General features: G+C 37.7%; 3 protein-coding genes across 3 annotated transcripts; 2 read left to right on the top strand and 1 right to left on the bottom strand.

Annotated features, from left to right (window-relative positions):
• Nucleotides 1-2,005: 2,005 nt before the first annotated feature.
• Nucleotides 2,006-3,950, top strand: LOC148850462 (naringenin,2-oxoglutarate 3-dioxygenase-like). The gene is made up of 3 exons (XM_088946982.1): nucleotides 2,006-2,447; nucleotides 2,956-3,384; nucleotides 3,465-3,950. The coding sequence occupies exons 1-3, from the start codon at nucleotides 2,079-2,081 to the stop codon at nucleotides 3,777-3,779; spliced, it is 1,113 nt and encodes a 370-aa protein (XP_088803108.1). The 5' UTR covers nucleotides 2,006-2,078; the 3' UTR covers nucleotides 3,780-3,950.
• Nucleotides 3,951-7,354: 3,404 nt separating this feature from the next.
• On the top strand, nucleotides 7,355-8,123 carry LOC148850463 (uncharacterized). Its single transcript, XM_088946983.1, has one exon. It carries the CDS (start codon nucleotides 7,490-7,492, stop codon nucleotides 7,880-7,882), a length of 393 nt encoding a protein of 130 aa, XP_088803109.1. The 5' UTR covers nucleotides 7,355-7,489; the 3' UTR covers nucleotides 7,883-8,123.
• A 5,899-nt stretch (nucleotides 8,124-14,022) lies between these two features.
• On the bottom strand, nucleotides 14,023-23,018 carry LOC148850464 (calcium-dependent protein kinase 28-like). The gene is made up of 12 exons (XM_088946984.1): nucleotides 21,813-23,018; nucleotides 19,790-19,920; nucleotides 19,579-19,620; nucleotides 19,134-19,245; nucleotides 18,958-19,036; nucleotides 18,416-18,585; nucleotides 16,971-17,097; nucleotides 16,673-16,788; nucleotides 16,399-16,506; nucleotides 16,209-16,271; nucleotides 15,511-15,684; nucleotides 14,023-14,547 (listed from the first exon to the last, which is right to left on the bottom strand). Exons 1-12 carry the CDS (start codon nucleotides 22,197-22,199, stop codon nucleotides 14,383-14,385), a joined length of 1,674 nt encoding a protein of 557 aa, XP_088803110.1. The 5' UTR covers nucleotides 22,200-23,018; the 3' UTR covers nucleotides 14,023-14,382.
• Between the last annotated feature and the right edge of the window lie 2,015 nt (nucleotides 23,019-25,033).

Genomic DNA, 25,033 nt, shown 5'->3' on the forward strand with positions numbered 1-25,033 from the left:
CAATCTGTCCAAATTGATTTTGATTGGGACATAGTCCAATCGAAAATGGGTTCATTGACACTTGTATTCTATCTTGTAACAATGAACTCGATATTAGTTTAATATGAGCCAATCCAATATAAACCATCATGAATGGACCAGGTCCAATCCAATCCAATAAATACTTTGAACTGGACTGGTCCAATTCAATGTCTTATTGGTCCATCTAATCCATCAAATTTTATTTTAATTTGAAAAGGACCAACCCAAAACTGGTCTATTGACACCCCTACATGGGGTGGCCACTCAGTAGCTATGAAATATGAACTACTGCTACTATGTTGGAACCGGTTGTTTGGACGGTTCTCGGGCCGAACGGTTTGATTGTTCGAGTCAGCGTCAATTTAAAAACATTGGGTAGTATGATTACGAGAAAAAGGAAAAAAAAATAGAACTAGTATAGGCATTTTAAAAATTATGTGGTGGGCCAAGATAACCCAATAACACAACAAGAGCATTTTCAAAAAGTGCTTGAAAAAAAAAAGTCAAAAATTTGAACTTATTCAAAATGGCATTATTTACCAAACACATATAAGCAATGTTTTAAAAATCGACTTGAAAACCAGAATCGCTTTGGCCACTAGTTTCCAGGTCAGTGGTTTGATCATCCGGTTCGAAGGGATGGCTTCTTCCAATTAAAAAAATAAAAAACTAAAAAACTAAAAAAATAAAAAAAATAATTAAAATAAAAATGACCAAAAACCATTATCTAGGTCTGACCATTTGGGTCAACAATGGTTCAAAAACCATGCATATAAGTGCTTATTGATGTATTCCTGATCTAAAATAAGTGATTTCCCCAAAGAATTGCCTACAAATAAACACTTCCAAACAGGGACTTAATCCTGGTCCCTGTAAATCTATAATATATAATATGAAAAAATTGGTCATAAAGACACCCCTAACATAGTTTCACATAAATACGAAAACCTGCCCTAGTTTTCATGTTTCCCCTCTTATTTTGCAAAAAAAAATATACTTAATGCACCTTCCATTAGAAGGTAGGTTCAAATAGAAGTTCATGGGTGCGGTTGTAAGTAGTGAGTTGTTGTTGGGATTGTTAGCTTTAAATGCATGCTGCATTCAATTCATGCATCTCTTTATTATACTATTGTTATTTAAACAACCAATAGCTAACATTCCGGGTCCTCACGTACGGGAATCAGAGGATGCTCTCTAACCCATAGCAATATATCAACATAATAAAAACTCATCATGTTGAAATTCTTCTCTTGCTATGCTACCCAGTAGACGCTGCAGCCGCATATCGGGAACATCTCAGTTGTCATTTATGAGAGATGTTCTCGATGTTCGACCGGAGTGTCTTGTATTGTGTGGGTATCTGATCCGAGCTTGATTGATATGTGTGTGTTATGGTAAGAAGCTTCTCAGGGGTTAGCTGGGCGATTGACATGACAGCGTGTGGTTTGGTTTAGGCATATGAATTTAGAATCGGAGCGCACTCTCTCTACTTACTTACTACTCTTGTCAGTTCTTACTCTTCTTTCCTTCAATGCCTGGACGATTAGCTAAATAGCTAGTCACGAATTCTTCAAGCAATTATATGCCAAACTTGGAAAAGATCATAACTACCCTCAGGCCTCAGTTTCTTCTCCTCATCATTCCACACGCATTGGCCAGGATTGTAGGGGTATTATGGCAATTCTATTCATGAACATTGAGCGTGTGATCGATCATATATGTTGAACATAACCGTGACACGCATAGAGAATGGACGGTGGAGATTCGCTATAATCCAAAATCCTTCTAATATTAGATGACGATTGACGATACGTCGCGATGCACACAAAAAGGAGGAGGAAAAGAAGAGGGGCGAAGGGAAGGGTAGGTGACACGAGAGGTAGATGGAGCTGCCACACCTCTTCACAATCACGAGTCTGAAAGTTAATAACTTCAGCTCCCACCTATATTTATTTATGTAGCCGCTCATCGACAATCACTCTTCGCAGAAGAAGAAGCGAAAAAGAAAGAACCAAAATAACCAGAAAAAGAAACGAAGTGGACAGCAGCGAGCAGCAATGGCACCCGCAAAGCCTGCAACTTTGACGGAACTGGTGGAGGAGAAGACGCTTCAGTCGTCTTTCGTCCGAGACGAAGACGAGCGTCCCAAGGTGGCCTACAACCAGTTCAGCAACGACGTCCCCGTGATTTCCCTCGCCGGAATTGACGAGGCCGACGGTCGGAGGTCCGAGATCTGCCAGAAAATCGTGCAGGCATGCGAGGACTGGGGGGTCTTCCAGGTAATTGATCACGGCGTGGACGCCAATCTCATCTTCGAGATGAATCGTCTCGCCAGGGACTTCTTCGCGTTACCTGCCGAGGAGAAGCTCCGATTCGACATGACTGGCGGCAAGAAGGGTGGATTCATCGTATCCAGTCACCTCCAGGTACGTACTAGAGACTGTGTCTGTGTGAGTTATACTTTGATTTGAGACATTGGTTGCGCAGCCCATCGTAAGACTCTGGTACTTGAGAGGTCATCTGCAGCCTTGTGTGTTGTCAATGCATTTGACTCATCTGTGAACCGATTACAACGCCCCACACGGCCACACCGGTCACAATCATTCAAACCTCTCACACATTCATGCGGTGCGGGGCGTTAAATAACTAATTTTCTCAGCTGACGTTTAGTTCAATCTGAATACGTGTCCTTTTGAAGGACGCGACTCAAAAAGGATTGACAAGAGGTGCGGTTGCAAGTTGCAGCCATTGGATTGGTCATCTACAACAGTCCACCCTCATCCTCTTTGAGCTCATCATAGTTCAGAGCTGATGCCGTTGCGATGGGAAAAAAATTATCATCGCCCCCCCAAATTCTGGCGACCATTTAATGATGAAATTGGACTCAAATTCCTCATGTAAAATGGGTGTTGAGAAGAATTTGGATATTTGCAGGGAGAGGCAGTGCAGGACTGGCGTGAGATCGTGACCTACTTCTCATACCCACTTCGCACCAGGGACTACTCGAGGTGGCCCGACAAGCCGGAGGGGTGGAAGGAAGTGACCGAGAAATACAGTGAGAAGCTCATGGAACTGGCCTGCAAGTTGTTGGGGGTGCTGTCGGAGGCGATGGGGCTTGAAATAGAAGCCCTTACTAAGGCTTGCGTCGACATGGACCAAAAGGTGGTCGTCAACTATTATCCCAAATGCCCGCAGCCTAACCTCACGCTCGGCCTCAAGCGACACACCGACCCCGGCACCATTACTCTTCTTCTGCAGGACCAGGTCGGAGGCCTTCAAGCTACAAAGGATGGGGGAAAGACATGGATCACTGTTCAGCCCGTCGAGGGGGCATTCGTCGTCAACCTTGGCGACCATGGTCACGTAAGTTCTAGCCTAATTCACAGTTCCCACTTGCAACACTTGCTATGCTCTGTTCATAAGTATCGTTTGATTGTGCACAGTATCTGAGCAATGGGAGGTTCAAGAACGCCGATCACCAGGCAGTTGTTAATTCCAACTGCAGCCGTCTGTCGATTGCAACATTCCAGAACCCTGCTCCAGAGGCAATTGTGTACCCACTGAAGATCAAGGAAGGAGAGAAGGCAATCCTGGAAGAGCCCATCACATTCGCCGAGATGTACCGAAGGAAGATGAGCAAGGACCTGGAGCTTGCGAGGCTGAAGAAGCTGGCCAAGGAGCAAAAGATCGAAGAGCTGGAAAAGGCTAAGCTGGAAACGGAAAGCAAAAACAAGGGTATCGACGAAATTTTCGCCTAAGAAACTTGCCTTCACACTAGTTTTTATGGTTTGGTAGTCGATTCATCTCTTCCCTTTGATGATGATCAGATAGTCTTTTGTAACGTCTCCGTTGAGCGTAATGCTTATGTTGAATGTTTGGCTATATTATTTAATTAAGGGGTAATAGCATATATGAGTTAATTAAATAAATATGCCATATGTGTACTCATTTATCTCTCTCTCTCTCTTGTCTCTCTGTTACGTTTCGACAATTTGGAGAATATGGTCTCGTTGGCTGGCTAGCCAAATGGGCTTAATTTTAAGGCCCAGGAGTAAGTCCACAGTTGAGAAGAAAGTGGTGCAGCATTGATTGCAACTGAGGAGCTAAGCGAATCCACCTATATGTGCACTCCCAATACGGTATTATAACCCTCAGTTTGAACTTTGAAGACTATATAGTATATACAAATATGATTATATTGCTTCAAAGCATCTGAAATCTGAAACAATTGACAGGAGATTGCAAAGTCTGGTCTGGAAATGGACCATGCATAGATGGACCTGCTTTAAGCTCCCTCTGAAGTTTGACCTGTATTCCCGGTAACTCACCATGCATTCTCACATTAGAGCCATACAAAGCATAGTCTCGTTGTTTTCGTCAACTATTCTGTGCGTTACCGATGAGGCCTGCAATATGTGAAACATAAACAATGCATTCAATAAATACATTGTCACATATGTGCTATATTTTCCATTTTTTGTTCTTCCCTATGCATCGAAAATGGTAAAAGTGAATTTCGGTTTTTATGCACATGTTTGGATAAGTTATTTTTTAAAATTTATGAAAACAGTAGAAATGCAAAATGAGCAAATGAATAATGATGGAATGGGGTACAGATTGAAGATACCCAGAACACCGACATAATAGAAATATATATCACAAACAAGAATGAAACTAGGGGCAAGCTATGAGTAAAATATGATGGTTTAGGAAGAACAGTTCCAGCAAGACAATGATTCAATGGTAAAAGCTAACAACAAGAAGAAAATGAGCAATGATGATAATAATTAAAGTGCTTGAGGAGGAAAGAGATAATAATTGTGTATATAACAGAATTTACACAACAGACTTTAACCAAGTAGTACAAAAAGTTAAAAAAAATGCAAATAAGGCTTATAGTCTGATTATGAATGCTGATATTGGATTGGTACAATTGTTACAATTATCAAGAAATGATAGAATGAGGTAAGACTGAGGTGATTTATACAGGAAATATTAAATGCTAATATTGAATCAGTAATGAATGACAATTTAACAAATGAAGTTGAATAGCTAGTTCAGACAGAAGGGATTTTAACGATTCGGGTCTGGTTCTGCTAATGTGAAGGAAGGAACAAATCAGACATGTGTTTCTCATATGTTTCAAGGGTAAACTAATCAGATCATTCTACTATATAGAATAGATAATGGAGGAAGTCACAATCGATAGGGAGTTTAGTACTTTCCTGTTCAGATAAAGTTGGGTTTCTTCTCCCTTTGCAAATACGATGATGATAGAACATGCAATCGGCTAAAGCTTTCTTCTCCGAGATCAAATGGAACGAACAGAGGTGTGTTCCTAGTTCTTTTCTACTGTTGAGCAGAATTCGTACTCAAATGGTTAAAATTTGATTTAGGCATTCCTATTTGTTTGCGCTTACTATTGTTAAAACAAATGTGTCATATGACTTTTGCGGAAGTGCACTCCCGCAGCCAAACAAGATCAATACATTCTAACATGTGATAAGTAATCCATTTTGGATTTTATTGAACCGTTTTTTTTTTTTTTTTTTTCATTTTGTAATATTCAAATTTGCATTTACACCTTTACAAAATGTTACCTAAATGGCCTGTCGTATAAGTAAGGGTGTCGATGGACCGGGTTTGGACTGGGCCAAATTGGAATGCCTTGCACTTGCATCTTGGGAACAAATTGTCTCTTGTACCTTTTTTTTTTTGTGCTTTGCACTTTTAAAGCATAGCCAGGGTGTCAAGTGAAGTTTGGCGTTCTGCTATTTGATTAGAAGTGCATCCTAATGTGACGGATCTGTTCCTCACAAATGGGTGCCTCACAGGCACATCCACCGTGCAATGAAAACATCTTCCATGAATAATAACTAATAAGTACGGGAGATGTTCTCAATGCATGATAGTATGTACATGTGAGGCGCCTGTGATGCGCCAGGTGTGAGTAACAGAGTCCATCTCCACCCCAATACACATGAAAGCAAAACAAGTATAAAAAATCCAGACTCATTTTTTCTCCTGATTTTATTTGCAATAATACCCTTTTAGCCAATAAGACAAATAAATAATTGAATAATGAATAAAATAATGAAATATGTAGAGGAAGCTTCCGAACAGCCCAAGCACTATTTTTCTCAACCAGTCAAGGATTTTTCCTTTCATACATGCGGCGAAAGATCATGTGGATATCTTTCTCAATTTTTATTTTTTTTGTTGACAAATATCTTTTTCAATTTCAATAGAAAAGAAAGCATCATCTAATCAAACATGATAAGATGGACTAAAATTTCAATTGAAGTTATAAATGAATTCAGATTAGCTGAATGCGATGGTTGTTCAACAGGCTGTAGAACTAATGATAAAATTCTATACCAGTATATCAGTTATAAATTTATAAACCTCACTATAAAAGATATAGGTCCCATGTATTTTATTATTGATATAAAACCTTATAATTGATTACACAGCCCCCTGAACAGCCATCGCGTTCAGCAAACCTTGCTTGAAACAAATAGACATAACATTTCACTTTTTTAATACTTTTCCTTTGACACGAGGACCAACATTAGAAGAAAGTAGAAACCGATTGAATTAGCAAAATCCAAATCAAACAAAGACAACGACCATTGCTTGAAAATGAACACATTTATAACAAGACGAGACGTTAACCCGTACCTACTCTAGAGTCCAGAGTAAGAGGAGAGCAACCAAGAACCACACACACATAACCTTGTTCTAATCATCTTTTTATTGTGAGGCTTAGATTGGGGGCTCACTAAAAATATATTGGAAAAAAGGAAAAAATAGTTTCATTGTTTGATTTTTTTTTAATTAAAAAAACCACAAAATTTTAAGAGAATTGAAAAGCAATATGAAGATAGAGAATAGGGTGATGTGGACACTGCATTTTAAATAATATAGAATGTTAATTAAGCTCAATAGTTGTGAGAGAATAAATTAAAATTGGGGCCTTAGCAATTGCCACCTGTTAAGAATAGGTGGCACAAAGCTTTGATGTTAAGAGGAGGTTTAGGAAGCATCCCTAATCCCCAAATTCATTGTATCACATCATTCGACATTACAGGTAATAAGAAATGTGGGGCCACAGGGCATATTGTCTAGTAATTACACAAGCCTTAATTGGTTTTTACCCTTAATTTCCATACATTAATTATTTTAGCCAGGTGGCAATGGATTTGGATCTCATATTATTAACCTTCTAAATCGGGTACTAGAAGGGAATACGCGGCTTTCTTTTGCCCAACCATTTCTACTTTTCTTCCATAAATAAATTACTTGAAAATTAAGAATAGAAGGAAGATCTAATACTACTAATTTTGCTACGTGAAAACACACACCCAATCACCATAGTGGGTTCCTCACTTTCTCTTGTGGCATAAATATCGATAGACCCAAGAATTTGAAAGTTGAAACCTGAAATCTCTTGCTTGCTCCATTGAGTATGGCCTACGGGAAGAGAAGCCAAACCTCCTCTATTTTGGAGGTGTTTACTCTAAATCCTCTGCCATATCCAGTGCTGCTAATTTTAGCGGTGCTCTTCATCTTTCTGGGCACCTCCTGGTACTTCTCCTATGAATCAGCAGTAGAAGCTGCGGAGGAGAAGATGAGTTGGGCACTCATGGCCGTTCCTATTGTCTTACTCATTGCTCTCCACTGGTTGTCGTCCATAGACAATCCCCACCTCCTATTTGCCACCTCTCCTGCTGAACGTCGCAGGAGATCCCATCATCAACCGTCTGAGGGTACTTCTCCATGGATCGTGGCGGCAGTCATCGTCTTGCTGCTTATCATGATTTCTTACCAATCTACCTTCCTTGATAACTGGTCTGTCTGATGTCTGAACTGATCAATAAACTCCATCAAATCAATTTTAAGTTTTATTTTCTTTTATTTGTGATTTCTGGTTCATATATATATATAGATGATAGGTTATGCTTAAATTAAACCATCTTTTCATCTTTAGCTCAAAGATATCTATATATTTCAGTGTTTCGTGTTTTTTGTGGAGTTGGTTGTTGTATACTACTGTGTAAACGTCTGCCCACATAATGGGATTGTTGTTTTGATTGATCAAACGTGGTTAACGATTCATCACTTGCTTTTTTTTTTTATCTTTTTCCTTTTTTGTGAAACTAATAGAAAAACGAGATGAGTGTATAAAATGATTAACGGAGTAGTTACTGAAATTCTCTCTCTCGTTCTCTTGTCTGTATGTGGTTTGATACTTTGATTCACAATTTTTTTTTTTGGTTTTAAGAAGAGATTAATTTACGTCTCCATTCTCTATTCTTCTATTAATGTTTTCTTGTGTATAGCTATTTGGAAAACAAACTGGGGTTTGAAATTACTTCATGGATTTTGGAGCTCTTGTTCTCAGTTCTCCTCTCTAACTTTATTAAAATCTTCACTATATATATATAGAGAGAGAGAGAGAGAATTATTCCGTCCTTTTCTTATCCCAAAAATATTAAGAAATACCTCAAGTTCAGAAAGTTTGAAACTTTGTCAGGATTCGAGAACTTTTTGGCCTTTTCTGATGATATCACTTTTTTTTTTTTGTGAAACAAGAAGAAAAATCAAGAATTGCATTATCTATAGATAAGGTGTTGACAACATTTAAACGGAACCATATTTCCCTTACAGCTGCTAATAAGTTGAGGATTATTACAAGCTAGCTCTTGACCCATTTCATCCGTTTGAAGGCATCTAAATCCAGAAATAATAGCAATATTCCAACCAATAAGTCTAAGGTCTCAAAACGAGCAATGGAGCTTTGAACCCCCAAAAATGTTCTTTAGTAATAAATACACCAAAGCTACCAATACACAGACCAAAGGTCATTTCCAAATCACATAGGTCCTTTTCAATATTAAGTTAGATATAAGACACCTAACCCCCATTCCTACCGGAAAGAAAAAGGAAAAGGAAAACAAAAGCTAAGTCTCCTCACTCACCTCTCGAATGGTAAGAGAAGGGTCCAACATGAGCACGACTAGATTTTGCATGGGTTGGCTCAGCTAGGTTTTGTTTTTTGGGCTCTAGACTAGGGTTTGGCCTCTAAGTAACTTGAGCCTAACAAAGCCTGGCCCAACCTAAATGCAAGCTCACTGGACACTGGTCAATTCGGGCTTTGATCTCGGGCCAATGTTCAAAATATGCAACGTATTGATGCATAATATCATATGATGCATATCAGCTTTCAAATTCACTAAAATGACAAATACTGAGAATTAGGGCTATTTAATGTGTTTAAACATTAACATTTATCCTCATATACACATGTTTGAATTTGTCAAACTGAAAAAAAAAATACTTCGGATACACGAATTTTTGCATACCCAGAGTATCAATAAATCGAAGGGGTTTTTATTGTTCAGTCCATCCCTATAAATCTTAGTTCCATGGTACAGTTGGGATAGGTGCCAGATCCGAATTAGTGCCAATACATGGATGGACATTGGTGTTTAGGTGAAGGTGTTTGAAATTTTGAATTATTGTAAGTCTGCAGTGGAATTCAGAATTCTGAGGTGGAGTGTAGTCTACTTATCCCTAAATTATTTTGAAACTTGTTTTAGAGTCCAGATCTGCTGTCCACGTTCATACAACCACACATATGGAGCATTGGTTATATTGTGCCACCAATATTCTCAATGCACAGGTGGATGAGCGTGGCCAGCAATGTGTTGTAGTCAGCAGATCCAAACTCCTTACTTTAGGCTGGGCTGGGATTGGACCTAAAGTCTAAGTGACTGTTTGGGAGGGCTGAAGAGCAAAGTTTTCTGGCTTTCCATGTTTCTGGGCCAAGTGAATTGTCAAGAATATCTGCCTTCTTAAGAGGAGAAAGTGTAAGCTGTGAATGCAGTATCTGTTCACAGTATACCCCTTGGGTTTTATCAATGGCATGGGAAGTTATTATTGGTTCCACAACCCACTGAACAGTTATTAACAGATGGACCAAAGCTTATCTTCAGTTCAACCCTCTCAAATTGGCCCTAACTCCTAAGTCTTAGCTTGTTGCTAGGTTAGCCTTAGCCTTAGACAACACACCCAAGTTGCATCGAGTTCGGATTTGCATCTCACAAAGCACGTCTCACACCATCCTCATTGCGCATTGCAGCTGTGTGTTGGGACATTTTCCCATGAATGATAACATATGTATGGGAGATGTTCTCAATACACGCCTTGATGCTCTATGAGGATGATGTGAGGCGCAATGGGGAACAAATCCAAGTTGCATCTCTAATTTTATTGCTATGAGTTGCTAATTTCAGTGATTATGGATCGAGTGGTTAGTGGAATCCCTAATCCCCTAACTAGGGGCAAGCTAAAAAAAAAAAAAAACTGGAAAATTGAACCGATCAAAAAAATTGATTGAAATAAAACCAAAAATTTGGTTAACCGGAAAAAATCGAAGGTACCGGTTTGGTTTCAGTTAACCAAAATAAAAAATTAGTGATTAATCAAACCGACTGATATATATATATATATATATATATATATATATATATATATATATATATATATATATATATATATATATATTATAATTTAATAAATATGCATAATATATATTTATAATATATAATATATTATTTATCATTTAAAATATAATATCATATATATTTATATATTTTTCTATAATATATATTATAAATAATAAAAAACTGACAAACCAAAATTGATGGTTAACTGATCGGCTTCAATTCGATTTGGACTACCAATTTTCTAAAAACCGGTATCCCGATTGGATTTAAAAAATAAGCCCACGGTTCGGTTGGGAGCACCCCTACCCCTAACGGTGCCATTTGGAGAGTCCCTGATGGAGCCAAACAAAATGTGAAATAGGCCTCTCTTTCTCTACACTGTGTTTTTTGTCTGATTGTGTAAACTGGATTAAATTTATGAACATCGGATGGTGCCCGGTTCACATTTGCACTAGTTGATAGTTGTATCATGACGCCGAAAGTAACATCTGAACAAAAGCTATGCCAGGATATAGATACAGAAAACTGTTTCTAGACAAGCAGATAAAATACCATCCGATCGAGAAAACTCAAGCCCAGAAAGGACACCCAAGAAAAATCAGGACTTCAGCGTACAAACTATGTAAGATTGTACAGGGAGGATTATATTAAGCTGATCTCCACAGTGGTCGAAACCAGTGCGAGTGGAAAGACGACTGGTAAGAAATCATCACCAGAAGAACAACCACCAACGCTGCAACGCCCCAAGGGGAGCCCCCCACTCGATGAATTGAATCGTGTTCTGGACGTGGTAGTCGAAGCACGAATCTCCCGTTGGTGGCCATGGACCGAACGACGAAGATCAATACGACGGGCAGCAGGAAAAGCAGAAACTGGAAGCTGATCATAGCGTGCTGCATCTGGGCCCTGTAGTCTGTATACCGAGAGAGCGAAAGGAATAGACTGACGATAGCGAAGATGACGAGCAAAGGAGGTGGAGGAGCAGAGATGGAGCCCAAGGTCCGGCCAGTCCACCCTTGTTTCCACTCAGGACCCCTTCTTTGAGTATAAAACCAGCCCATGTTTGTATCTGTTTGTGTCCTAACTAGAGATCTTTCAGTGTGAGAACTGATGAGAAAGAATTATATAGAGATGGTAAAAGCAGTTTGGTGAAGAGATATGGTCGGCTTTGGCATAAATGCTCGAGCATGTATTCTATCTGTAACCAGCCTTTATTTTAGACTTATACCCACTCAAGCTCACAAAGAAATGATTTAACATGTTCCACGTAACAAAGAGGGAATATATTCCAACACATTCAATCCGATCAAGCTTCTTTTGCTACAAACTTACAAAGGGCCCGGTTCATTTTTCGGTACCTGGGTAACGTTATTTATCCGTGCCTAACTTTGGTACCAGTGTTTTTAAAGTGCAAAAATGTAGAAAAGTTTATCAATTACTCGGCTGACCAACTTATTAAGATATAAGCAAATGAATGAGGCCAAAGTACAAACATAACCAAGGCAAGACTGAGGAGTTCCCAAAGTTGGATTGATGTCAAGTGTTTAACCAAAATCAAACACAAATAACAAGCACGCCTCACATTCAAACTGCCTTTCAGAGGATTTGCCATTTTAGATCAGAGGCTCGGTGAAATGAGAGTGCAAGGCCGCAAGTGGCTGGTTCTTAGTTGGTCGTCAAAATTTATATCAGGCAGACTATTGAATTGGGATTAGCTGAATGCGATGGCTGTTCAGTTGGTTGTGGAACCAATGGTAATGTAATATAGACGTTTAATTACTAGCAACAATTACTTAATTATATAAAATTTTCACCTACATGATCAGATGGGATCAATTAAATGGTGGATATAGATCATCTGTTCAAATTTATTAAGGAATTAAAAGACCTCTTTGCAGCATTTCTCTAAAAACAATAAAATATTGTATTAGGCATTTCTAGTCTTTAAAGGTAAAAGGGTTGAACACGTGGAAGTAGGGATGCAATCGGATCATATCAGATTTGAATCAGGGTATATCTGAATATGATTTGGTACTGTTCATGTTGGATACGATCCGATCCAAAGACTTGATAGGATCTAATAGGCATTGATTTGAATTCGAATCCTATCGGTAAGTCAAATCTTTAGATCTGATCTAATTTGACCTGTTTTCTTTAAAAAATAATAAATTACTAAAAGAAAAATAAAATATGCCAATTTAAATAAAAACAAAAAACAAAAAATACAAGTATTTTTTTAATTATTTTCATCATTATATATACATGTTTTCATAAAAAAAATTAATAATATAACAAATTTACAAAAATACAATATAAATAATATATTTATAAATAAATAAATAACACACACACATATATAATATATAACATATATTGGATTGAACAAGGGGTGACCCAACTTTGACCAAATAGGATCGGATGAGATCATGATCCGATCCCAAAGTAACAAGTTGTTCTGTTTGCGCAGCTTAGCCATTATCAAACAGCTGCTTAGAACAGCCGTAGCACTTTGTGCCGGGTCGATTCAAAGTTTCAAACCCAACCCACTCAATAATTGGGTTTATGAGTATCCAATCAATAAAGTTGATACATACTCGATAATTGGGTTTATGAGTATACAATGAATAGACTTGATACATGCATACATACATATACTCAATGGCTTGAAATTGGGACTTAAAACAGCCATATTAATTGGGACTTAAAAGCCAAATAACCCCTGGCAACAGCCATATTAATTGGGACTTAAAACTAATGGCTTGAAATTAATGGTAATAGGAAACTGTATCAGCATGCCTATGAATAGGGAAAAAAAAGGAAAAAATGTATCAACACCTTTTATGCATTGGCAAAGGTATATCGATACTCTTTTTTATGAGTAGAGATGTATTGGTACTTTGAACCATACTCCCTATATGTTTTTAGTTTTTTTTTTCAAATTTCAGTTTAAACATATTTTTATATACTATTATTTAAAAAAATGGATCTCTAAATTACAGGTGTATCGGGGACCAAAAGATACAATAGAATACCTATCAATACTTTGAACCATATGTACATCGGCTCTAACTTGGATCATCCACGTTTAGCCACAAGTTTTGAATTTAGGGCTTGTTAATTTCCTCGTAACACTTATTTCTTAAGATGAATCTTTTAACTTCAATAGAAAAATGGTTATTCATTTCCTTTTATCTCTTATCTTTTAAAGTGCAATCATACAACTATTTATTTTCCAATGATACCCTAAAAAGACAAACAAAAACTCTCATATATAAGATTAAAATGGATATTTAATAATTTTCAGAATTCAAAACAATATTCTCTGCATTTAATAGTTAAAAAAATAGTTCACCAAATATACCTCTTGATGTAATTATTGCACTTTTAGATGCCAGATTTTAAAACAAATGAATAGGCCTTTAGTTTTGAACTTATAAAAAGAAATAGTATCATTGGTTAGTATTAAAATTGGAATAATGAAAAATAAGTATATAAACAAGTTAAGTGGATTCTGATTCTGAGAAATCAAATTTATATGACTCAGTACATTGCAGAGAAGGATAAAAAAAGCCCAAGGATATACAGCTAAAAAGGCAAAAATATTCCACCAACTCTTTATAAGCATTTTCTCTTTGCCTAAACTGTTTCTGCGAGCCAGTTTTGATACAACAGAAAACTTCATTTACAGCAGAGGTCTTCAGAATGAGTGGCGATGCAAGAACATGAGGCCACCTGGGTCCAAGTGCCATCCTCTAGTAAGATTACAGAAAAAAAAAAGACTCCTGTTTCACCTCTGACCGTTCTCTTACCTCTCTAGTTCCCTAAACTTTTTTAACTCGTCACTTGAAATCTACAACTTGCGAGAATTTCGTGCACCAGATGGGCCAGGTGCATTATGTGAACTCATGCTAGCTGTTCTTAGAAGCTTACGGAATTCTGATAAGCTGATCTTCCCGTCCTTGTCGATGTCAGCTTCCTCAAGAAGTGGCTCAATGGAACCCTTCAATCCCGTGTGCTATATACAATTATAAAAGAAAAAAGATTAATCGTTGGTAGTATTTATCATGTTCCAGGATAACATTTTTTTGATGGGGAAACCAGTAGAATTGTTTAATTGGCATGTGAAGCTTGGGGGATGTGAAGTACAGAAAAACGTGGATCCACATAATGAAGCCTACCATTGCAATAATTAACCCAAGAGGATCATGTATGATACAAGTACCTGAGGATCATGGGTTATCCTATCAAAGTCTAATTGATGATTCTCCAGCACCAACCCTTGAAATGCTTTCCTATGCCTTGGCTGTTTCTATCTGGAACGTTTTGGGTTAATCAATACAAATTGGTGAGAGATGGGTCACTGCAGCTAGAGAATGACCATGATTTAAAGTATCGATGCACCCGATACACAAGAACAGGTCTATCGGTGTTCTGATACTTCATAACATTTCTTTTTTGTTTTTTTTTTTCAAAATTGTTTCAGGGGGTCGGTTTTAGGCATGCCTACTCCCTAAGTGTGGTCAAATTCCGAAACACCCCTTATTTGGGGTTTCCGTGGGTTAGCCCTGTATCGTACTGAAATACATAACAGCCTTCCACACATGCATTTTTAAGGCATGCCTGTTTCAACTATAAAAAGCCTTTAATAACAATTGTATGCCAATTTGTATTGACGTTTCAGGTAGAAACAACAATTGTACTAAACATAACCTTAATGAGTGTGCAGGATGTTGATCTGTGGCATATTACATTTGAGATTTGACGCTTTATCATGAAAGTCAACTCACAAGAAAAATTTATGCTTATTGTCAGCGTATTCCGCTGGTGGCCATTATTTTCTTTTTACTAAAAAGGAAAAAACTTAAATTTAAATCGATTTGTGCATGTAGTTTTCTAGTTCCTTCGTATCTGGGCCCATCTCTGTGTGTGTGTGTGTGTGTGTGAGAGAGAGAGAGTGTGTGTCAACTTCAATACTAACCAGCCTTAGTTCCTCTGGTGTAATGAATCCATCTCTATCCACATCAAATTTCTCAAAAGCTGCGTGAGATCGAAGCTGCCACTTCTCAGAATCATGTTCCTCTAACTGATCCACACGCAGAGCAGCAGCAACAAATTCAGAGAAATCCACAAGCCCATCTGTATTGCTATCAATCTGCCTCAAGAAAAGGGAGCAGAAAATGAAATGGAGGATGAGAAGCTCAGCAAATGGAATTTTTAGCATAGATGAAGATTTTGCAAAGGACAACAACGCTTATTAAAGAAAATAATGCAAAATAAACAATAAAGAAATTGGATTTGATAGGTTATTTTCAGGAATACAAGGTAAATTTTGTTCCAATACAGTTAAAGACATAAGTTTCCTAAATAATTTAGAGCACCATGAGCATGAAGACTGTGCAGTGCAAATCGGCAGGGATGGATGTAGGACTGAGACTATTCTTGAACTCATTAATACTAAGAACATTTCATTATTCTAGAATTCAATCAGAACAGATCATTATCACTTCAAACATGATGAATGGAAACCCTAGATTGGTAGTGAGAAAAGAACTTGAAGAAACCAGTAGCTTAATAGCTTATAATAGTAGAAAAGGAAAATAACAAGAACATCATATATGGAGCCACAGAAGGAATTGAAATATATACATATTAGTAAATTGAAGGAAATTAACCTACCGCTTGAACAATCTCAGGAACTCGTGGCCCCTTCAATCTCCAAGGAAGATCTTTTGCAAGGGCCTATATTAAAAAAACAAACAAGTACAGTACATTAAAAGAACTGAATTCAAATTACATGCACTGTGTGATGTATAGCCTGATATCAAATTTCTATACAAGACACATAAAAATGTGAAGGAAAGCATGCCTGTCTCATTTCTTCAAGACTAATAGCACCATTTTTGTCCACATCAATTGCATCAAACTGATCTTTGAGATCAGCCAGCTCATCTTCACCAAGTGTACTAGCCAATGCCTGTAAGAAAGAAGCATGAATATTTATTTTATCAACGATAGCAAATTTTACCATTCAAAAAGAAAACCAGAAAAAAAAAACATTGGAGATTTAAAGGTGTCAAATGATGACCAGTAATAATAATTGGTCCTCATGTGAATGGATTACAACCAAAAGAACTGCTTACCCTTAGTGCAAACTGTTTCAGCCGGCTATACTTCACAAATTGCCGCATGTTTGATAGTACAGATATATCCAGAGGAATCTCTGAGGCAACTCCCCCTTCTCTAACCCATGGGTGTGCTGGAAAAATTGCACAAAGTAGAAATGACAATCCATCAGTGTGATGGGCAAGTAAACTAGTTAAATATCAGACATGGAAAGAAAATTCTTAAAAAGTAAATGCATTTCTTTCTCCAGAAAACAACAAAACCAAACATGTAGTGCAATTACAGAATTTAAATTTTTCAAGAGAAGAAACATACACAGGGCTTGAGCAGCAGTCAGTCTTGCACGAGGATCCTTCACCAATAACTTTTTAACAAAATCTTTAGCACCGTCACTTATGCTTGGCCATGGCTTCCGGCGAAAATCAGGCTTACCTTTTAAGACCTGAAAAGAATGCATATAATATTCATATTGTAGTCCAAATGATCTGCCATATGAGCAAAATCAATACCTAAATTGCTCTAAACTATGCTATTTTGATCAAAACATAATAAAGAAACCAGAACCCTGTTTCGTGTTCCTGGCATCCTTTCTATTTTCCTTCCAGGCTTAGGGCTTTTATCATGATCAACACAACCTCGAGCAGAAGGATGGGTTTAGGACTGCAAATCACAATTTGGTTTTTGTTCTGTTTCACATTTTGATCTAATACTTACTTTCTTTTCCAATTTCAAAAGCACAAATTTTGTTTATATTTTTAGCTTTCTCAAATTTTCTTCCCATTAATGAACATTTTCCTTTTAACTTTGTTCTCTTATAACATGTTTAATGTTGTTTTTTATTTACATAATAAAATTTATATCTCCAGATGGCAGACACTCTAGAAAAACAGGGAGCTGACTGATAGTCCTTCTCTATTTTGGGCAAAACTGTAGCTGGCTGTGCCAAAAAAGAGGGTTGATGATCATTGTATTTGGGACCTTTCAATATTGTTATACACTGGAAAGTACTTGTAACCTGTTATTAAATTATTAAATTAATAAAAATCATCTTTTGGTGATCAATAAAAATTATATCTCCAGATGCATTAGGCAGTGCCCTATCATATTAGTAAAACCAGTTAATCTCAACCATATTGGCGTGTGCAGGGTTTAGGTTCAAGTTATGTAGAGCATGCCTGAGACAAACTCACTTTGAAGATGGTAAAGCCAAGTTCCAACTTGCATCCCCAAGGTAAGGCTTGTTGCTCTTGCAATTGCTTTTCTTATGCCTGACTAAATTTCTAAGCTAAGGTTGAGTTTTCAGCCTTTTTAACCCTTTCTAGGTAGAAGGAAACGTATTTGAATCAATCTGCTGCATAATCAAGGGAAAACAAGCATAGAGAATGAAAGATAAATTATCTAGGGCCAGAGAATTGGCCCTAGATATGATGCCTAATATAAGTTCATCACAGCATGGGAGATTCACTTTTCTGATTATAGGCAAAAGAACTAAAGACAATAGTAAAATCAATTATGAAAGGAATGGAGCTGAATAATGTTATGGAATGGTGACCAAAAATCCAAAATAAAAGAATAATACCTAAAGGTGTGGATGCATTGATGTATTAAGACAAGCAATTAAAATGTAAAACAAGTCTATATGCACATAGTCTCTGGATGAGTGCATTAAAATTGCATCTGTACTGATTGTTTTGAATAAGAAAAAAAATCAGTAGAGAAGAATGATGCACTAAAAATCTCAGCCTCAAAATGTATTATACCTCTTTGAATATACCATCCTCGGTCTTATCCCAAAATGGGCGTCTGCCACAGAGCAAAATGTATGTAATGACACCAATACTCCAAACATCAGATTCAGGCCCTGACTTGCGTTTCAATACTTCTGGTGCAACATAGTATGCACTGCCAACAATATCTTGGAATTGCTTTCCTGCATTAGATCATCAGTCATGTGAATTAAGAGTACAATATATTGATCTTCAAGTAAGAACTTCTTGATCTACAAAAACAAATGACCGACACCAAAGAGAGCAAGGTGTTGTTCTAACCGTGGTCATAGATTACTAAAGGAATTTCTTGGCAAAAATGAAAATCTTATGAAGACAAGATAGAAAAGGAAACCTTTTTATAACTTCAATATTTAAACATTAACTTATATGCATTAAAACCCAATTAATTCTACATAATATTTTGTTGTGTATAGCAATTGAAGGTTCAAGAAAAAATTACAAGAAAAGAAGTTTCTTTTATCACATTCTAAAAGCAGCAGAAATATTATCATTCTTGTAAAGTTTCTACTGACCCGGTTTTATGAAATCAGATAGACCAAAATCTGTGGCCTTCAGGGGTGAGTCCTCTTTGGTTGATTTGAAAAGAAAGTTCTACAAATAAGACAAACATAGGGGGAAGGATTTCTCAGCATAGGCAGTTTTATGTAGAATGAACTACATCTATAGTGTTTGTGCACTCTGTATTTACCTCAGGTTTCATGTCACGATGTACCAATCCATGTAAATGGCACTCAGCTGCAACTTTGAGCATTTGCCTCACTATTATTGCTGCATCTTTCTCAGTGTAACGGCTATCCTTTCTGAATGAAGAAAAAAACTCCATAATCAATACCACTATAATAATAACAATAAGGTGATATGCTATTTTGGGTGATTAAAATCATGGAACAAATGCATCCTACAAAGGAAAAACTCAAATTTACTAAGAGATGGTAACATGAACAAGACAAGCATAAAGGAGAAAATGAAATTGCTTAGAAGACTAGGCAACATATAATTGCACATGCATGTGTTTTTTTTTTTTCACATTTTCTGTCTTTTTTTTTTTTTTTTTTTGGGGGGGGGGGGGGGGCGGGAATCCCAGAGAGAGAACAAAACTTGAGAAGTCTTATATTAAAAGAGTTAAATCTTACTTGGCCAATATTCGATCCAGTAGCTCACCACCCTCACATAACCTGATATTAAAAATGTACAAGCAATTAACTAAATATTTTTCTATTAGAATCAGGTAAAATAAAATAGTGGAGGGAGAGAGAGGTAATACTCAAAGATGAAATATTACCTAAATGCAAATAAAGGTTCAAGAATGGAAGACAACCATACAAGACAAAGAACACTACTTACTCCATAACTATATAGACATAGGAATCATCCTCAAATGCATTATGGAATTGAACCACATTCTCATGGCCTGTAAGAGCTTGCAATATCTTCACCTCTCTTTTAACGTCCTCAACAGCAATAGGAAGGACCATCTGCCACCAATGTTTTTAAAATATTAGCAAAGAAGGTAAAGCATTTTATTGGAATTAAGAATATTAGATGTAGAATCACCAAATCACCACACAAAATTATTATAACCACTAACCACCCCTAGACCAATAATCATAAGAACAGCTGATTAAGGGCAGATGGAACCAGACTGCAGAGGGAACAAAGACAAGCCAAAAAAAACTACTTATTCAGTTGAACTATTGACTAGCAAAAAAATTCTCTCCTTCATCACTCTGGCCATTGATTCAACTAATCATTGAATCACTGCCTAGCAAAAGAAGCTAGTAGGAAAAAAAACCCTGCCACTTAAAAGTATGTGTTTACTCTAATTCTAAGGTTATCAAAAAGAAGACATGTTACTCTTTAGATAAATAGCCATGGGGAAGAATATACAATTAGGACCAAATAACTGCTGAAATTATTAAACAGTAAGAGGTATCCAGTCTATTAATTTGGACTATCTATGTTGCTTTAATTAACCAAACCAGCTATTAGCTTCAAAGAACTAGTAACCTAAAGTTCTATTACAATTTTATGTAAAACAAGAGATGACAAAGAAGAAAGAAAAAATACAGAGCAAAAAATTAAGAATCTTGTTTTCTTGGTTGACAAAATTAAGGAATTAGTTACTTATTGAAAAAGTTAAGAATCTCTACCTTATCTTTGTTTGGTTATACAATGGTTTAGGTTGTGGTTATAATTCATTTGTCTCTCCTTATCTTTGTTTCCTTTTATCCCTTCGTACAATCAAAAGACATCGGATCAAAAACTACAATTTAATCCAGGTTCTTTATGCTTGTGCTGGTTGTTAAGAGTCCTTTGCTAAGTTGGCCTGGTTTTTATAAGTTCTAATTCCATAAGAGTATCAGGACTTTCCAGTAAGATGCATGTTTGACACATTTATTGAGGATCAACGATATTGCTTTTCATCAACCACAGTTTCTGGGACTGGCAATAGGTGGCTTACAATGCACAAACTATAGCAAAGAAGTGATTGAAAGAACTCAGGAAGTCTGAGATATCTCTTGTAGACATTCTTTTCCATTGCTGTGGCAGAAAGATGCTTCAGCATTCTTTGATGTTTTGGAAACTCATTTAGACCAAAATGCAAATTAAAACGTAAAAAGGACCAAATACCATATACAACAATTTAATAGGTTCCTGGATATGCATGAACAATAACCCAACCCACTAATTGCCACTGAAACTGATAGTTTAACCTTTAAACTGTCCATTTGATCCACCTAATGTACGTGACGGTTAATGTGCAGACGTTGGTGGTGATCAAGGCTAGGTTGGATATTTCAAACAGGTGATAAGGTAACAATCTACAATAGCGTCTTGCTAGATTTGCAACTAAAATTGAAATTGCAGAACCTGGTCCTCGCGGGGAGGTTGCCCTATCAACCTTATATAATTTGGGCAAGCAGTCTAAATTGCAGAAACAAATCCAGAGCTCCTCCCAACAGCCATGTGGGTTGGAAAGCAGAATCTGAAACCGAAGGAGAGGTGTATATCGCTTACTCACTCCCGCCAAAATCGATAAATGCAACTTAAATCACAGATCTAAGAAAAATTGAGAGAGAGAGAGAGAGAGAGAAAGAGAGAGAGAGAGAGAGAGAGAGAGAGAGAGAGAGAGAGAAGTGCATAGGTGCGGTTTAGAATCTACCGAATCTTTTAATGGTATTGGAAATTTGGAATCAAAGCATGTTACAAGAATCCAAGGCACAAGTTTAATTAACAGCATCCCCGAAAGCCAAAAACACAGAAATTGGGTCGCGAAAAGCCATAAAGCATCCAACTATCAAAAAAAAAAAAAAAGCCATAAAGCATCTCCAGAAAGACAGAAGAAGAAGAACAATTCGTAACATACCTTGTTTTTTTCGATCCTCTTGACGGCAACCCGATCGCCATTGACCTTATTAGTGGCAACAAACGTGTAACCAAATTGCCCATGACCCAATAACTTGCCGACCGAATATCTCTGATCGAAATCCTTGGCGTACCCGAAATCGGTCCGCTTCCCACAAGCAGTACTCCCACTCGGCCGTCTCGATTGCACGTTATTCTTGTTTTGATGCTGCTGAGAATTCCTTTGTTGCTGTTGGTGTGATCGATTCTTGTGGCTCTGATTTCGTTTCTGGTGCCGCGACGAGCAATTTTTTCTGGAAGAGGTTTTCCTGTTCTCTTCCCGGTTGCTGTATTTGTTGGCGTTGCTGCTTGAGCCACTTACCTTACTGGTTGAAAAGCACAACCCCATGATTGGCAGAAGAACCGCGACAGATTCCAGAGAAGAATACCATCAAATTTCTAAATAGAAACTGCTAATCATAATGTGTAAGAGTAAGACAGAGAAAAATCATGAAATGAGATGAGATGGGAGGAGGAAGGTTTGTAGCAAAGGCAAGGAAGAAGAGAAGAAAGCAGGGCTCATGGTCAAAGGAGACCTTTTTCAAAGACAATAAGATATGAGCAGAAGAGAGAGAAGGGGGGTACGCTGCTGAAGGCCGAAGCTCCCCCCTGTATTGGATGCAACGGGGAAAATTAAAATAAAACACTGTTCGTTTGGATCTTGGTTTTCGTTTATTTTTACGCTACTCCGTTCGTGTTGTTTCATCATAATTCTGTGTTCAAAACCTGTCAAGTTTAATGTTGTTCGATGCCTTATCACCCTTGATCATTGTAGTAAGTTTCGTGATGCATTAATCCAACTTGGTCCATTATAATTTGGTAGATCAAAGTCCACGCGATAATTCACCTCCCTTCCTACCTTAGGCTCCTTTTCACGTTCTTCCCTGTATTCTCCTTATGGATCGATCGATCGTTGTTGCCTTGTTGGTTGCTTTGTCATTCATGTGGTGGCCCTCTCATCACTTGGTGCAATATAGGCAATTGATTGGAGCCGCTGGAACAGCATCTAACAACCTTATGATATCACTTATATTTCATCCAACGGCGTAGAACTCAAGGTTAGGTGAATAATTATTTTGGGAAGAAAAGGCGTTAAAGAAAAGAAGTGGCGGAGGTTGTGGCTTCTTCCACAAGATGGGGCGCTTCTACAGTTCTTCTATCCAGGGCTGACCTGGTCTTTGGGTGTATTCTATTTATATATATTATATCACTAATCCAATTTTCAAAGGTCTGTTTGGTCACTGCTTGTCTCTTTCCGTTTATCTATAAAATTGATTTATTGTACCATATTGTATTGAAAAAGCAAATGTAGTCGTCACCCAATAGACCAAATGAATATAATAACACGGATAGACCCATTGAATCAGCTGGAATTTTTTCGGATGCGGGCCACGCAAGCAAAGCTTCTACCAATTGGACGATCCTGATCATATACCCCGCACTATCCAAAAAAAAAAATCATATACACCATCGCATTAGCAACTTTAGTATTGTGTTATAATATAGGTTTACCTTGACCAATATAGGGAATCAAATCAGACGGAAGGGATGATGTTTGATTGGTTAAAAATGCATGTGCGTTCTGATCACTTTCAAACCTTTGAAAAAATCTCAATCTCACCGTCACCTATTACCAAAAAAAAAAAAACCTCGCCATCACCGACCGACTCATTCTTTCTAATTATGACGGCGGACATGGTTTTTGGAATCGAGATCTGCTCCTCACACCGACCTTACGGCATCTCTCAATCATACATCGGAAACATTCCCAAACTTGTGGGAGATGTTTTTAATAGACGGTGGAATGTACTTGTATCATGGGAAATGTTCCTAATAGACGGTGGGATGTGACTGAGGTCGGTGCCAGAGCAAATCCCATTTCGTTTACTTGGCGTTGGTGATAGCCTCCTGCGACGCGTTGATCCTGGACGCGTGGTTTTAATCGGAAGGCGTGGGATAAACCCCATTATCTCTCTCTCACGTGGTTAGTTCAATGGACCTCCTGCGACGCGTTGATCCTGCTCTATCAAACCCGCATACGTAGGTAGCTAGTAGCGGTGTAAGCGTGTCATCGAGCCTACTCGCAAGATGTCCGGTCTGAGCTCGCATTCTGTGAACCCATAGGTTCACCGGAAGCGTGAACCCATCAATCAGAAATGAACATGTCTGCAACTTAGAAAATTACCAACTTAACGGGAGTTTGCAGTTTGCACGTTAATTGAAGGAATCCGGTTGAACCGAACACAAATGGACAAAATTACATTTCCTTCGGTCATTTGTGATTCCGAAGTCCCTCCCATTTTCTCTTCTCCATTGAGCATCCCACAGGAGACCTCACTGCAAACCGGCGTTTGTGACGTGAAATCTGCCGGCAGCGGCAAGGAATCAACTGACAGGCACAACCAAAAACATCTTGTCCCTTGAAATCTCTCTCACGCTCGCTCGCTCTGCGACTCAGAACAACTCCAAGTTCTAACAATCAAATTCCAAAAACAACCCCCTGTTTGAACGAGATGAAATCCACTATGACCGAAGAAAAACATGTTTGAACGAGTTGTAGTTTTACAATATGAGGGAGAGAGACACAGAGAGAGAGAGAGAGAGAGAGAGAGTTATGGAACTTGTTCATGTGAAATTAAAACGAATGATATATACCTATATCAAACAAATTAAAATGAAATTTTACAAAAATGTAAAGAGGTTCAAATTAAGAATGCTTGACAATTTTCACAAGCTTTTATTTCCCTAGATCTTGAATTTGTTTTTTGTTTTTGAAGGAGTTTTTGTGGAAGTAACGTGAAGACGTTCTGGTCTCTGAACCTAACCGGTCCCTTTCGACTGATGGAATGTCTTCCTTTTCTTCATCGTTAAGGATGAAAGCTAGCTTCCTCCTTTCGGACTTTCGTATCGGCTCAAGCTCGGTTTCCATTGTCGAGCTCGATACCCAACAAGCTGCGTATAATCCTTCTGCAACTGAGGCGTAGTGCAAACTCTGTTTTTGAATTTGTAGTGATTTTCATCCTCTCCTTGGTCGTCTTTTATCTTCCCCTAACTCATCCGATACTCGAATCTGAAGAGATCTGGATGGAGTTTTTTGAATATCGAAAGGTTGACGATTTGCAGCCTTCTTCAAAAACTTGTGCTTAGAGATATTACACGATGAAGAGGATTGAGATGGGAAGG

The sequence above is a fragment of the Nelumbo lutea genome, chromosome 5 (assembly GCF_056320005.1).
Source record: "Nelumbo lutea isolate HS-2025 chromosome 5, American lotus-T2T, whole genome shotgun sequence".
Taxonomy (NCBI): domain Eukaryota; kingdom Viridiplantae; phylum Streptophyta; class Magnoliopsida; order Proteales; family Nelumbonaceae; genus Nelumbo; species Nelumbo lutea.